Raw genomic sequence first — 14,582 nt, 5'->3', positions numbered from 1 at the left:
AGGTGTGTGTGTGCTGGGGGCACTGGGCTCCTTATGAGCAGCGCCATCATCATGCCGTGCCACCCACGATAACGGCCCTAATATCACAATTCATTATTAATAGCCCCAATAGCAAATAATGAGCGATAAGGTCTGACTGGATGGGGGGGGGGGGGCAGTTTGGACCCCGGGGGGTGGAGCCGAGACGCCCCGCCCCACAATCCCCGCCCCCACCTGCGGGGCGGTGCCCACCTGAGCTCCGCCCCCCCCCCCTCATGTCGCCCCCCCCGTGTCCCGGCACCTGCTGCGCTCCGGGATGGTCGCGCTGCCGCCGGGCGCGCTGCTGCTGTGCGCGCTGCTGGGTGAGATGCGGGGGGTGGGGGGGGACCGCGAGCGGGGAGCGGGTGGGGGGACGGGGGGCGGCGGGGGGCGCTGAGAGCCGGGAGCGGGGGGGGCAGCGCTGTCCCGCTGCTGGTGTCGCGGTGCCGCCCGTCGGGTGCGCGGGGAGGGGACGCTCGTAGCTCGGGGAGCCCCGCGCCGCCCCGTGGGGCCGAACCCCGCAGTGCGCTGCGCTCCGCTCCCACCGGGGCATTTCCCCGCCGATCGTTCCCGTCCCGCCCGGCATCGAGCGGATAAAAATCGATGTATTTTTTTCCCGTCATCAAACCTGCCGCCCCCCCCCGTGTGTGCGCCGCTGCCCTCGGGCTGCTCCGCCGCGCCCCGCTCCGTCCTGCGCTTTTTCCCTTGTTTCGCCCTATTCCTGCGGGTCGGAACGGAGGGCGGCCGGCGCCGGGGCTGCTGCGGGGGGACACGGCCCTTCGAGTTTCCTTCGAGGAGAAGGAAACGGCCCCGAGGACAATGGGGACAATGGCTGGTGTTTCCTCCCCGGCGGGGCGCTCCCTGCCCCCGATGGAGCCGCTTTGTAGTTGTACTATTCCGATATTGTTATTATTACTAAGGAGCCTTAATTAAAGGGTGGTGGGACGAGGTGCGGCCATCGCTGCTCTAATGGGGGGGATGTGTGTGGGTTCCCCTCTGCTGTGCCCGGTGTGGGGATGCGGAGCTGCAGGAAGGACCCAACTGAGAGCAGAAATATGGAGAATTAGGGCCCCAACTTGGTGCTTTTGGGCACTCACACAGGACAAAACCAAAGATCCCTTCACACCTCACGGGGTCACGGCAGAACAAACTGCAGGGAAAGGTGGGGAGGAGGAAAGGAGAGTGGGGTGATGCCGGGTGCCCACTGCTGTGCCGGTGTCCCCACGCCGTCGCTGAGCCGCAGGGGTTAATCCATCCGCCTGCGTCTATCTATAGCTAAGTCACATTTTTTTCCTGATTTCGGTTCTCCAGAGGATACGGCATTTTCTGCCCCTGGGTCGTGAGAACGGCCGCCGTGTCCGTTCCCAACGGGCGCAGCACAGCCCCCATCTGCCCGGTTATAAATAGTGCAGGGCTGGGGGACCATCCCGGGGCCGGGTGGGTGCAGCGTTTCCTCGTGGGTCCTTTGACCTTTCTCGAGGCTCTCGGGGCCGCTGTCCATCCACATTCCCTCTCTGGCACCATTTCTGCTCTGGAGGAGCACGTTCAATCTGAGTCGTCATCTCTCGGTTTAATTTCTGTCTCGGTTTCACATGGCCAAATCGCCTTAATCCTATAGAGCGAGGGCATCGGATGCAATCCGCCTTCAGCTCATTAATTCCCGGGTGGTTAGTGGGTGGCTTATAGGGTCCGCCTGGGAGCTGCGGTTTTGGGGAGGATGCATTTGGCTGAGGATGGCTGTGGGGTGTTTGGATGGGAGAGGCAGAATTTGGGGCTGAAACAGTGGGATTTAACCAACGGGATATGGGGTGCCACTCCAGGGTCACGGTGCTTTGTGCAGGTGCAGCAGTTCAGTGTGGAGCACAGCCAGAGGTGTGTGGGGATTTAAAGGCTTTTTCCAAAGGAAAAAACCCGGCAGATGGGCTCAGGCAGAGGAGCCGCCCCTGGGCAGGTGCTTAGCTCAGGGCGGTTGGATGAAATCGGCGTTTTTCATCCCAAACAAACAGCAGCCGGGTGGCCCCCAGGGAGGGCAGCGCACGAAGGGCCCGTTCCCCCCCGGCCGTTATGCATATGCACGCCCCAAGCAGCTTAATTTTTTCGATCTGGTTAAAGCATTAGGGGATTTGCAGTGGCGAGGTGGCTAAATCTGGAGCTGATGCCAACGGCAGCGCCGCAAACCAAAGGGTTCAGGGCTGCTCCCCGGGCACTGCGTCCCCACCAGAGCTCAGGCAGCAGCACTTGCAGGGCGATTCCTCCTGCACTGAGGGGCTGCGGGGCACCTCCACAAGAAAAAGGGCAATTCTGGATGCCAGGATCCTCCAGCAAAGGCAGCACTCGTGCTTTGAGGACACCCCCCTGTGCTGGGTGTGAAGGTGGAGCCACGATCTTTTACCTGTCTCCAAGGTTTAGGAATGTCAGAGCTGCGCTGTGGGCACGGTGCTGATGGGCCATCAGTAGGTTTCAGAGTTAAGGCTCCCTCCTAACAGCAAAGGGAGCCGTGGTGAGCAGTGTGGGCCCCTCCGCAGCAGGTCTGCCATGATTTAAGCATTTCCACAATGATAAATGTTAAATGTCAGCGGGGACGGATGGAGCTGCTCTAATACGTCCACTGAGCTTCACTGCATGGGGAAAACAGCCCAGGCTGGGCAAAGTGGGGCAGCTCGAGGCTGATCCTGGGGTTTGCTGGTGGAAAGCAGCCCAATGACGCAGGAACTTGGTACAGAACTGTTTGGTCACAGCCCTGGCATCCTGTGAGTAATGATGGATGTGTTTGTCACTGTCTCCGATCTCTGGAAGATTTCAGGGCTTTATCTTGAGGCCAACTCAACTCAATGGGATGTTCCGGGGGTCGGTGCCAAGAGCATCCCACCCCATGGATTTGTATTGCTGGTGCTCAGCCCCATCTCACCTAAACTGTGCCCATCTCGTGTGGTTTTTGCTGTACATTATACAGGCCGGACAGATGCTGCTGGGTGAAAATACAGCATTTATATGGGGTGAGGATCATGGTAACAGACCCCAGTCGCTGCTTTTTGCTCCCAGCACACACAGCTCCGGGACGGCACGATCCCACCTCCCACATCAAACCCAAACTGTGCCACCATGGGCACAACTCGCCCCATCCGCCCTCTGTGCCTTATTGAACTGTCCTCAGCGCCGCCCTTTTAAACTATTCGTTTTATTTTCACGGTGCTCTTTGCATCCCCGCGATCTGCGCTGCCGCCTCCGGTGCGGTTTTCCCCCCTGGGTAGGACTTAAGGTTTGATGCGCTTAGGTCGGGTTTAGCTATTTTAGGCGCTGAGGTGTCTGCCCTCACCCAGCCCCAGCCATCCCTGCTGCTCCTTGGCCGGGGTTGGGGGGGTTGAAGGGAGGGTCGGTCGTTATCGGCCGTCGCAGCGTTTCCTGCGCGGGGCTTCGGGCGCCGATTCCGTGCGGGGGGAAAAGCGGATACGCGGAGGAGGCTAAAAATACCCGCGGGCGTCGTGTTGTCATCGACCCGCCCTGGAAAGATCCTGGAGGAGTTTGTGTGTGTGGGGAAGGGGCGGAGGGGGGGGGGATTAGGGGGGCTGTGCCCAGGAGCGCGTTACTCCGGGCGTTAACTCAACCAGACGGTGCCCCGATGCCCAGCTCTTTCCTTCTGCTCCTTTCCCCTTTTTGCTGCAAAACCAGCAATGTCCCTTTTAGCCGCTCCAAATCGCAGCGGTGACGGAGCACAGACCCCCCCACCCCCCCCCCCCATCCACCCCGTGCTCTCCCCGCTCCGGAGCATCCCTGGGACGTGGGAGCAGCGGGGCCGCGCCGGGTCAGCGGTGCCGCAGGTTCCCCAGCCCCAGCTGCAGACCCACCCCGGGTGCCCGACCTCGCCTGAGCAGATTATTTTCCAGCTGATCCTTTTCAGAGCAAAGCTGGGAAATAATCCCCCCCGCAGCCGGGCACCCCGCCCTGACCAGTCCCCCTCCTGGCTGCGATTTTCGGTGTGGGTGCTGGGGGGGGGGGACACTTTGCGGGGGCTTTATCACCATCATCAATCCCCATTTAGTACCTGCGAGGGGGCCGGGGGGTGTGAAATACCGGGGGTGTGAAGTGATGCGGGGTGCTGCGTTGGGGCGGGTGTTGCCTGGGTGCCCCCATAGGAGATCAGACGGGGATTGCGGGGGTAGCTCCATCCCAGTGCTGTGCAGCGCCGTGTGGAGCCTTTGTGGGGTGCGGGGGTCCGTCCCCAGTGCCCCCGGGTGGGGGCTTCTCGTGTTGTTGATGGGGAAGCGGCTGTGGGACGAAAGCTTTGTCCTGCATCCGGAGAGCCCTTCCTGTCGTGGGGAAGGAGGAAAGATTTCCTCCCAGCACAACCTCCGGGCGATAACGGGACTTTTCTTTTCCTTGCATTGGAACAGGGAGTTGTTCTAACAATTAGTGGGGCTTTGTTTTGCTTTGTTTTTGTTTTATTTTGTTCTTTCATACAACTGGCACCCGGGGCTGAGACGTGTCTGTTTTCCTGCCGGGCAGGTGTCTGCTCAGCTGTGCTGGAGGTGCATGTGGGAACTGGCTCTGTCTACTCAGTGGAAGGGGAGGGAGCCGTGCTGCCCGCCTGGTACACCAGCAGCTCACAGAAGAAGCCCTACATCAGCTGGATACTGAAAAAGGGAGCTGATGAGCACTTCCAGGTGATGGGGATGGAGTGGGGGCAAGCAGGGAAGTGTCTGTAATGCTGCCCATGGTGGTGAAGTGCCCAGTATGAGGGGATGCTCATGGTACACATGGGGTGTGGGGGGGAAGTCCATGATGGGGAGATGCTTATGATGCCCATGTTGGGGAGGGAACCACAATGGAGAGGAGGTGCTCATGGTGTCTATGATGAGAAGGTGCCCACAATGGGGAGATGTCTGCGATGCCCATGGTAGGAGGATGCTTGAGGTGTCCACAGAAGGGAGGTCCCTGTGATGAGGGGATGCTCGTGGTGTCCATGTTTGGGAGATTATGAGGAGGTGCTCGGGGTGTCCATGATGGAGGGGTGCCCATGATGGGGTATTAGTGAGAATGGAGGAGGCTCGTGCAGCCACTGGTGCTCCCCAGAACAGGATTTGGGGGAAGTCCCCCCCTGCAGTGCCATCCATATTTGTAGCAGCAGATCTTTTCTCCCTGCAGATCCTGACATACCTGGACGGGGAGGTGAAAGTGGAGGAGACAGAACTGAAGCCCCGTGTGGGGTTCGTGCACCCCGTCCTCAGCCACAACATCTCACTTTTCATCAATGCCACGCGGGAGCACGACTCGGGCCAGTACATCTGCTCCGTCAACGTGGTGGATGACATCATCAACCCGATCAGGAACGTGGCCATCATCAACCTCACGGTGCTGGGTAAGGACACACAGGGTGTTCTGCGTCCCCTGGTGTCCCCCGTGCTGGCACTGACGCTGATCTGGTGCCCGCAGTGCCGCCAGCCCCCCCTGTCTGCAGGCTGAAGGGCAGCCCCACGGTGGGAGCCAACGTGACGCTGAGCTGCGCCTCCCAGAAGGGCAAACCCTCCCCCCTGTACAGGTGGCAGCGGCAGGAGCCCACCAAGCAGGTCTTCTTTCCCCCCGCTCAGGGTAAGGTGGGCTGAGGGGGGTGGGAAACCCCTGGGAAGGTTTGGTGGGGGGAGAGCTGGATTTGTCCCCTTAGCTCTGCCCATTGCTGGAATGTTGGGTGAGCAGCCCCTGAACTCTGCCCCTTGTCGCCCCCCCCCCCCTGGGGAGATGCAGGGGACCATCCCTATAATTCTGCCCACTCCCATCCCCGTGTATTGGGGCTGTGGTGGGGAGGGCAGAGCAGCTCCTCAATTTCTGCCCCACAGACCGGGCCAGGGGAACCCTGAAGCTGACGAACCTCTCCCTGGACATGTCGGGGCTCTATGAGTGCGAGGCAGAGAACCGCGCGGGTTCAGCCAAGTGCAGCATCATCCTGGAGGTTCACTCGAGTGAGTGTGTGTCCACAGGGCTGGGAGGGGGGGCTCGGTCCCTGCAGTGGGTCCGATGAGAGGCCAAGAGCTCCCCCCCGTCTGTCCCGGCAGCCAGTGAAGGAGCCGTGATTGCGGGTGCTGTTCTGGGCTCTGTGGGTGCTTTGGCCACCGTCGCCTTCTTCGCCCAGCGGCTGCTCGGCTACAGGAGGAAGAAGCGTGACGGGCAGGAGGAAATGGCCAACGAGATCAAGTGAGAGCGGCCCCGTGGGGCGGCTGTGGACGGGCTCAGCGGTAACGGGAGGTTTTGCACCTCGGTGCGGCCGTCATTAGGTTTCAGAGTTAACGCGGGTCTTTCCCGGTGTTTGTTCCCCTCTTCCCTTCTATCCCCTGCACAGAGGGGCTCCTGCAGCTCAGCAGCACTGGGGGGGCATCATCCAGTGATGGAGGGGGGGGAATAGCTGCACTTCCAGCAACCTGTGTCCCCTTCTCTGCAGGGAAGATGCCGTGGCCCCCAAAACCCCGACCTGGACACGGACCCGCCCTGCAGACACCATCTCCAAGACCAGCACTTTGTCCTCCATTGTGGGGTCCCGGGACAGACCCTACGGGGCCTCCCCCCCCTCCTACACCGCTTCAGTCCTCACCGCTGCTGGCAGCTACCAGGGACCCCCCCGGGCCGGGGCGAACCCCCCCGCCACCAACGGGGCCCCCTGGCGCCCCCCGCAGCCCGTTACCCCCCCGGCGGGGCTGACCCCCTCCAGCCTGGCGAGGGCCGGGGCCGTCCCCGTCATGGTGCCCGCCCAGAGCCGGGCCGGCTCCTTGGTGTGACCCCCCCAGAAACAGGCTGTTCCCGTCGGCTCCCAGCCCTGCCCGATTTTGGGGGCACTTTTTTTTTTACCCTTTTTTCCTTTTTTTCTTCATTATTTTTGTAAAGACTCCCGGAGCAGCCGGACTCGTCCTGCGGTGTTTAATGGGTGCGGGAGGTGCCCCGCTCTGCCCTGGGGGGCCGCACCTCCCCACCGATACCAGCGCCCCGAACCGGCCCCGCTCGGAGATGGGGGGGGGGGAGGTCCACTTTTTTTATGTATCGATGGAAACGGGCTATTTTTCATAAAGGAGCATTAAAAGTGTTGGGGAAGGGAAGGGCTGGAGGTGGTGGTGGGGGGGATCTTTTTTTTTAGGGGTTTTTCTCTCAGATTAAAATGCTTTTGGGTGACTTTGTGAGGGTGCAGAGGGTTGGTGGCCCCGTGTCCATTGGGGTGATGACACGTGGCTGTGTGACATCACACGGGGAGTCCTCAGGGTGCCCCATGGTCCCACTGCCCCCATAGAGACATCCCAGCACTGTGCCTGGTGGCAGGGGGTCTCAGTGTGCCCCCATGGGGGCTGATGGTGCTGTACAACCTGGGCTGGCTGTCCCAGGTCCCCCGGTGATGTCACACCCACCCGTATGATGTCACAGCAGCGCCAGCTCCCACCCACCAGTGCCACCGGGTGTGCAGCAGTGATGTCACACATTGCACGGTGCCGTGTGTCACATCATGCTGGACATGGCTGGGATCGGTGACACCGGGCCGTCCACCCCCAGAGTGACACTGCCACGTCCCCTCGGAGCCAAGGACACTGCGGCCGCTGGCAGGGACTTTTATTGGGGCTGGGGAGGGGGAGGGCAGGGGACGCATGCTGGGGTGCTATGGGGAGAAGCAGGGGCTCCTCGGCGGCGGGGGGGCTCGGCAGGGGGAGTCCAGCTGGGCCTGCAAGCAAGGAGAGAGTGGAACGGTCAGTGGTGTGCACGGGGCTGCCTGCACCCTGCACCAGCTGCTGCAGCCTGTGCCTCCTCCATGCCCTGCCTACACCCTGCTCCTGCACCTCACATCCTGCACCCTGCTCCTTCACTCTGCTTTTGCAGCCTGCACCTCCTCCATGCCCTGCCTGCACCCTGCCCCTGCAATTTCTATGACTCCCTCCACCCCTGTCCCTTTCCCCTGCCTGCCCCTGTCCTGTCCATGCAGCTGAGGTGCCACAAGCCCTTGGGGTCCCCCGCTCTGGCCACTCCAGGGTCCAAGGTCTTTGGTGGGAAGCAGAACCCAGCACAGCTTGGATCACCCATTGAGGTAGACCTAATGACCCTCATGGTCTTAAAGAGCTCCACTGCCCCCGCAGTTTGTACCTGCATCTCTGCTTCATCCTCACTGAATTTTCACTGCAGCCCCACCATATTCCCAACCCATTCCTTCTCCATCCTTATAGAATCCTTACTGCAGCCCTACTCCAGTCCCGTGAACAACCATTTCAACCCATTGCACCTCACTGCAAGCCCACTGCATCCCAAGACCATCCCCACTACACCCTCACTGAATTCCAAACGCATCACTAGCACAGTCCCACTGCATCCTCACTGAAGCCCAGCTGCAGCCCTCCTAAAGCCCCACCGTCTCCCTGCAGCATCCCCACTTCACCTGCATGGCATCTTAGTTGCATTCCACTCATCCCTGTTCCACCCCCGCTGCATCCCAGTTGTATCTCCAGTGTTTTCCTGATGCACTCCCAGTTCAGTCCCCAGTGCATCCCAATTCCATCCCTCCACATCCCAGTTTCTCTCCTAAGTGCAGTCCTATTCCATTCCTATTCCATCCCAGCTGTATCCCAAGTTGCATTCTCAGCATTCTCAGTGCATCCCCCTTCCATCCCAGGTTGTAACCCCACTGCACCCCCTCTTCCAGCCCCTCCGCCTCCCATCCACAGCCGCATTGCCTCCCCCACATCCATCCCTGCGCGGAGCTGGGGGGGCAATGGGACACACCACAGCTGCTGACCCCGGGGCTGTGGGGCCGTTCCCTGCTCCCCACACACCCCCGGCACCCCCAGCCCCACAACCCGGCACCGTGGGCGCTTTTAAATTTCCCTTTTCCTGCCAGGAGACTGTGACACAGGCTTTTAAAAATAGCATGTGCTGAGGCGAGGCGTTTGGGGTGGTGTTGCTAAGGGAGAAATTCAATTCAAATCTAGGGCTTCGCCTTCCCCGCCGTTCCTATGCTAACTACTACGGAGCGCCCGCAGAATTAGGGCAGGCAGCGCTGCCGAGCTCCTGCAAGGAGAGCTCCATCGGGACGGGACGGAGGATGCTCGGAGCCGGAGGGAGCGGGGTGCGGGGCCGGGGCTGAGGCTGCGGTACCTAATCGCCGTTGCGGAGGTCTCCGCCGCGGGTGCTGTTGGCGCACTCGGCGTCCTTGGCTTTCCGGTCCATCTCCCCCCCCTTGATCTTCTTGCGGGTCATGTGCCCACGGAAGCTGGCCTGGATCTTGGCCGCCGCCGCGTTGGCGTCGGGGTCGTCCAGGGGGATGTCCAGGATGTCCTCATCCAGCTTCGTGCAGGCGCCCTCCTGCCGGCAGCGAGAGGCCGTTATGGGGCACTTTGGGACCCGTTATGGGGCACTTTGGGGCTCGTTATGGGGCACTTTGGGGCCTGGGGGTCGGGGTGTGAGCAGGTGATGGTGTGTGGTCACGGTGTGGGAAAGGTGCCGACATCCCACAAAGTACAGGAAAGCAATGGGGAGATGGGGGAGAGGTGGGGGAAGAGGCTGCATCCACACCCTGCTGGAAACACACACCCCGTGCTCTGCATCCTGACCCCACTGCATCCCCCGGGGGCAATAATTCACATTATCGCCTCTGAGGAGTGGAAAGGAGTGAAAAACAGAGGGGAAAAATCACCCACCACCCAAATGGGACCAGTGGCATCTCTCTGCCACTGCATCACTGCGTCACCCTGCCCTCAGCTCCTGAGGACTTTGGGGAGAGTTCTGGGGGTTCTTTGGGAGCAAAGGGACGGCAGCCACGGCACATCCACACACAGCAGAAAGCAGCCGGGTCAGTTCACACAGAGGGGTGGTCAGTGCCCTGCAGGAGCAGGGACATCGCAGTCACCGTGCGCTGTGCTGCTGGCGATGGGGCACAGAGTGTCACTGCAAAGTGCCGCTGTGGCAGCGGGGAGGGTGTCGGAAGCTTAAGTGACAGAGCTGGGGGGAAACGAGATCGTCGGGGTGGAAATGTTACAGCTGGGGTGGAAATGTTACGGCCAGAAGGGAAACCCTATAGCTGGGGAAGGAATTCTATACGCAGTGGGGAAACCCTATATCCATGGGGGGAAATTCTATATCGCAGGGACAATTTGTATATCTATGGGGGAAATCCTGTCCCCTGGGAGGGCTCTGCCACCCCGCAGGCAGCCAGCAGCGCTGTGATGTTGGTGGAACAGGAGGGTTAAAAAAGGGGGAGAAGGAGGGAAAAAAATAAAAGGGGAAATAGGGAGGAAAAGGGAGGAAGGGGGAAAACGTGTGCTCTTCTGGCTGATGAGCTCCTTGACCCGGCCGGGGGCTGCAGTGCAGGAGCCACCACCTCCCTGACAGCAGCAAACAGCCCCTTCTGTAGGAAACCTGCGCTCCTCATGGGGAGCCTTTCCGGGGAGATGGGGCTGCAGGAGCAGAGCGGGGTGTGTGCACCCACTGCACGCGGCGCCTGGGGAAGGGGCTGCTGCCCGCTCTGCCCCGCTGGGATGATGCCCAGACCCGGCGGCAGGAGGTTGGGGGGCTGCCCCGAGCACCCCCGAGCAGGGATGATGTGGGGGCTGCTTTGGGGGCTGCTTTGGGGGCAGCTTTGGGGGCTGCTGTGGGGTGCCACGCACAGGGGAGCAGCACCCACGCTCCTGCAGCTCCTGCAGCTCCTGCAACAGCACAACGCGCGGCCCCGCGTGAAAGCGAAAAAGCAAAACCAGCACCGAAAATCGCAATAAAGACTCATTAGAAACGAGCAGCAATCGGGAGGCTACGTACGTTGCAGCAGTCCATGGCGGTGCGGGGCTCTCGGTGCAGGTGGCAAGTTGAGCGGAGCCGTTTGCCGACGTAATGCGCTTCGTCGGGGCGCGCCGCTGTGCCCACCTCCCGGCGGCAGCTCCTGCCCGCAGCCGGATTCAGATCCTCAGTTTTTTTCCCCCTTTTCTCTCTCTCTTTTTTTTTTTGCCTCCTCCAATTTCTCTCCCAGCGGCTCCTTCGCCTCCGACTCCCTCCTAACGCTTAAAGGAGCCGGCAGCCCGTGCCAGGGCTTCATGCAATATAAATCCCGCAGCACGGAAGATGCCATCAAATATTTACGGGGTCGGGGCGCTGTGCCCACAGCTCACATGGGGGGGGAGCTGCCTTTTGTTCCCTGCTGAGCTGATTTCATGGTGCACGTGGGGGCCGGGGCGCCCCGGGGTCACACACACCTGCAGCAATAAGGGACGACATTGACATGACTTTGTTGGGGTGGATTTTTGGGGCTGATGATGCGACTTTTGGGGTGATGTGAGTTTTCAGGGTGATGCTGAGCCCTCGGGGTGGGGGCTGCACCCCCAGCTGCGTTTGTGCAGGAGTGGAGGGAACCCCCCGCAGCAGCTCTGACCTACTTAGAGCTGGGCCCCAAAGGAGCGTGTGCATGAGGATGGTGAGGGGGGCTGCTCACGGTGGTCGCACTGACAGCACCGTCCCACCCCCAACTTTGGGGTGTTTTCAAGCAAAACGCTCAAACCGAGACCCCTTTGGCTGTGTGTGCTGTGACACCCCCCGGGTCACACCGTCACCAGGGGCCGCAGGGACCCCCAGAGCAGCTCAGGGGGTCGCAGCCGCAGCCCCCCGCATCGCCCACCTCCCGCGCCTCCAATCCGGGTTTGGGGTTGCTAAGCAACAACACAACTCGCCTGTGGGCTCCGCACAGCGATGCTGGCTCTGACCAGCCCCCAAAACTCGCCGTGTCCCCCCGAGCCCCGTGGGGATGGATGGTGCCCTGTGCAGGCTGCCCGCAGGGCTGGACCCGCCACCCACCCAAAGCTTTTGTTGCAGCAACTTTCCCGTTGCCGTCAGCTGGCGTCACTGGTGTCCCTGTCACCATCACGGTGGTCAGCACCTCTGTCCCGCTGTCAGCACTGTCCCTGTTCCTGTCGCTGTCACAGTTCCCTGTTGTTACTCGCCCTGCTGCATCTTTATCACTGTTCCCACCCCCACCACGACCCCCATCTCCACCGCCGTCCCCATCCCTGTTCTCAGCATCGCTGCCTGTTTCACCATTCCTGTCTCCATCCCCTTCAGAGCCTTGTTCCCATCCCAGCCTCAACACCATCATTACCTGCCTCCATCACTGTCCTTGCCCCATCACTGCTCCTGTCTATCCCTCTCTGTCCCCATCCCTTTCATTGTTCCTATCATCATCTCTGATCCCATTCCCAACACTTTTTATCCCTGTCCCCATCCTCTCTCATCCCCCTCCCCATCCCTGTCCTCCTCACCATCCCTGTACCCCTCACTGCCCCTCCTAATCTCCATATCCACCCCCTTCCCCATCCCTTGTCACCATCCTTGCTCCCTTTCCCATCGCTGCCCCTGTTCTCTCCCTGTCTATCAGTCCCTGTCCCCATCTCCATCTCTCCATCCCACCCCTAAGAGGGGTTGGGGGGGGGTTCATCCTCAGCCGCCTCCAGTCTCAAGCACTCGCAGGTTGCAGGGCTGAGCATCCCTCGAATCCCCGCGAGCTGCCGCTCTCCCAAGCGGAGCCAGTTTCAAGTCCCTGCAAATGCCACCTCTTCCCACCAGCGTGGGGAAAAAATAGCTGCGCTCTCAGCACCGATCTGCTCCAAGCTTCCAGACAAAGGCTGCACCGCTCAGCCGGTGTTTTCAGATGGAAACCAATCCCCTTCTCTTTTTAGAGCCGCCGGGTTGATCGCTGGCTCCTGGCAAGGCAAGAGGAGGCATTTCTGGGGAGCTCAGCAGAGCCAGGTGATGGGTGCACGAGGGGACGGCTCCAGCAAGAACCTGTAATGGGAAACCTCAAAAACTGCTGTGCAAAACAGCCATCCCACCACCTGCCAGACCTGTAAAACCCCCCAGCGTAAGGAATGTGGGGAGTGTTTTGGCTCTGGACCCTCAGCACCAGCTCCATCCGCAGCTCCCAGTCCTGGCAGTCACCGATCGCCACGAATCCCGCAGGCTGCGGAGGAGGGATGCAAAATGCCAGAACATTTCTAATCATTAGCAGCATGTTGAGCCCGCGCCAGCCTCTGCCTTCTTCTCCCTGTGCTGTTACTCGCAATGAGGGCACCCCAAAAACCAACCACCCTGTGTAATGCTTTCCAGGCACTCAGAAACCCCTCAGCATCACCCCGGGATGCAGAATAACACACACCCCATGGGATGGAAATGGGTGTCAAGGCCCAATTGGGGACACGCCATCACAACACGGCGTTGGCACAAACCCTTTGGGGAGCGGGGCTGGCAGCCGGCGAGGCAGAACAGGGTCAGGGCGCAGTGGTTGGCAGCCGCCCTGCGCGGGGTCCCCGCCAGCTGTCCCCATCACATCCCTCCTTCCTGTTTTTCTCAGCCTGCACATGGCAGCTCCCAACAACACAGTGCTGCACCCTGCGAGGTGAGACTGGGGGGGCTGCGGGTCCTTCCCTCCATCACCCATCCAGGAGGACCCGCACAGACCCCCATGTTGCTGCATCTCGGCCATGGGGGGGTAGAGGAAGAGGAGCAATGTCACATCCCTCCTTCTCACAGGGACGATATTACATTCTGACAAGCTCCAGGGATGCAGGGGCCTAAATATAGAGCACTAAACACCATCTCCAGGCACACGCCTTGACGGAGCTTTTCTCCCCTCTCTCGGTCGTGCTGGAAGGGCACGGCTCCTAACATTGAGCTTTTAGGGGAGAAACCTCAGGTGAGAGCTGCTAATAACAGCAGGGACCTGGGGAGAGTGCTATTGCAGGCATTTTATTAACTTCTCATTATGCGGGCGCCTCGGCGCAGTGTGGGAGCTCATTTTCCGCCCTGAGAGAAGAGAAATGTAGGTTTCTCAGTCGTGGCTCCTCGTTTTGGGTCAGGATGTTTCCAAATGGAGGACGAGGCGCCCGCTCGGGCCGCGTCCTGCCGGGGCTGTCCCGGTTACAGGCAGTCCCGGGGGTCCGACGCTGGGCGGGGGGGGTCCGAGTGGGCTCTGCGCACCCCCCGCAGGTCCTTCCTCGTGCTGTAGCCCCGGAACGCAGCCTGGATTTTCGTCGCCGCTTCCTGCGAGGGCAGAAAAGCAGCAGCCGGGGCTTTGTCAGCAGGGCAGGAGATGCTTTAACACCCCACGGCTGGACACCGAGTGACCCAGGGGGGCGTGGGGGGACCCATAGGGCTGATGGAGCGCAGCCCTGCGCTGAGACAGCTCCGCTATGGGCACAGGGCAGCCCGCAGCGCTCACCTGCTGCTCCATCACCGCCCCGCTCGGCGGTACCTCGTTCTGCCCCGTCCTTCGTGCAGCGGAGTTACCTGGGGAGGAAGCACAGGCTGAGACCGTGCGGGCAGGGAGACCCCCGGGATGGGACACGGGGGTCCCGGGGGCTCATACACACACACGGGGCAGGGTGATGGCGGGGCGCACTCACGCTCCCTCTCCGCCAGCAGCGCCTGGAAGTAGCGGGTGATGAAGCCCAGCACGTCGTCGGGCTGCGCCCGCAGCACCTCGCGGGCCATGGCGTACAAAATCTCCTCGAAGCCGCTGGGCAGCCGCAGGGAGGTGCGGGGGTCGGGGAACGACATGGCGCCTGGGGTGGACA

General features: G+C 61.1%; 1 protein-coding gene across 2 annotated transcripts; it reads left to right on the top strand.

The window, feature by feature from the left end:
• Positions 1-235: 235 nt before the first annotated feature.
• On the top strand, positions 236-7,170 carry ESAM (endothelial cell adhesion molecule). Of its 2 annotated transcripts, XM_015884228.3 has the most exons (7): positions 236-341; positions 4,522-4,679; positions 5,161-5,374; positions 5,449-5,604; positions 5,850-5,972; positions 6,066-6,204; positions 6,449-7,170. In XM_015884228.3, exons 1-7 carry the CDS (start codon positions 296-298, stop codon positions 6,780-6,782), a joined length of 1,170 nt encoding a protein of 389 aa, XP_015739714.1. In that variant the 5' UTR covers positions 236-295; the 3' UTR covers positions 6,783-7,170. The 2 variants fall into 2 exon arrangements, with proteins under 2 accessions (XP_015739714.1, XP_085382287.1); XM_085526161.1 differs by lacking the exon at positions 6,066-6,204.
• Positions 7,171-14,582: the final 7,412 nt, after the last annotated feature.

This window comes from Coturnix japonica, chromosome 34, assembly GCF_054131305.1.
Source record: "Coturnix japonica strain WE chromosome 34, WE-NBRP24, whole genome shotgun sequence".
NCBI classification, from domain to species: Eukaryota; Metazoa; Chordata; class Aves; order Galliformes; family Phasianidae; genus Coturnix; species Coturnix japonica.
Note: the sequence above shows the minus strand (reverse complement) of the source record. Positions and strands in the feature narration are given on the sequence as shown.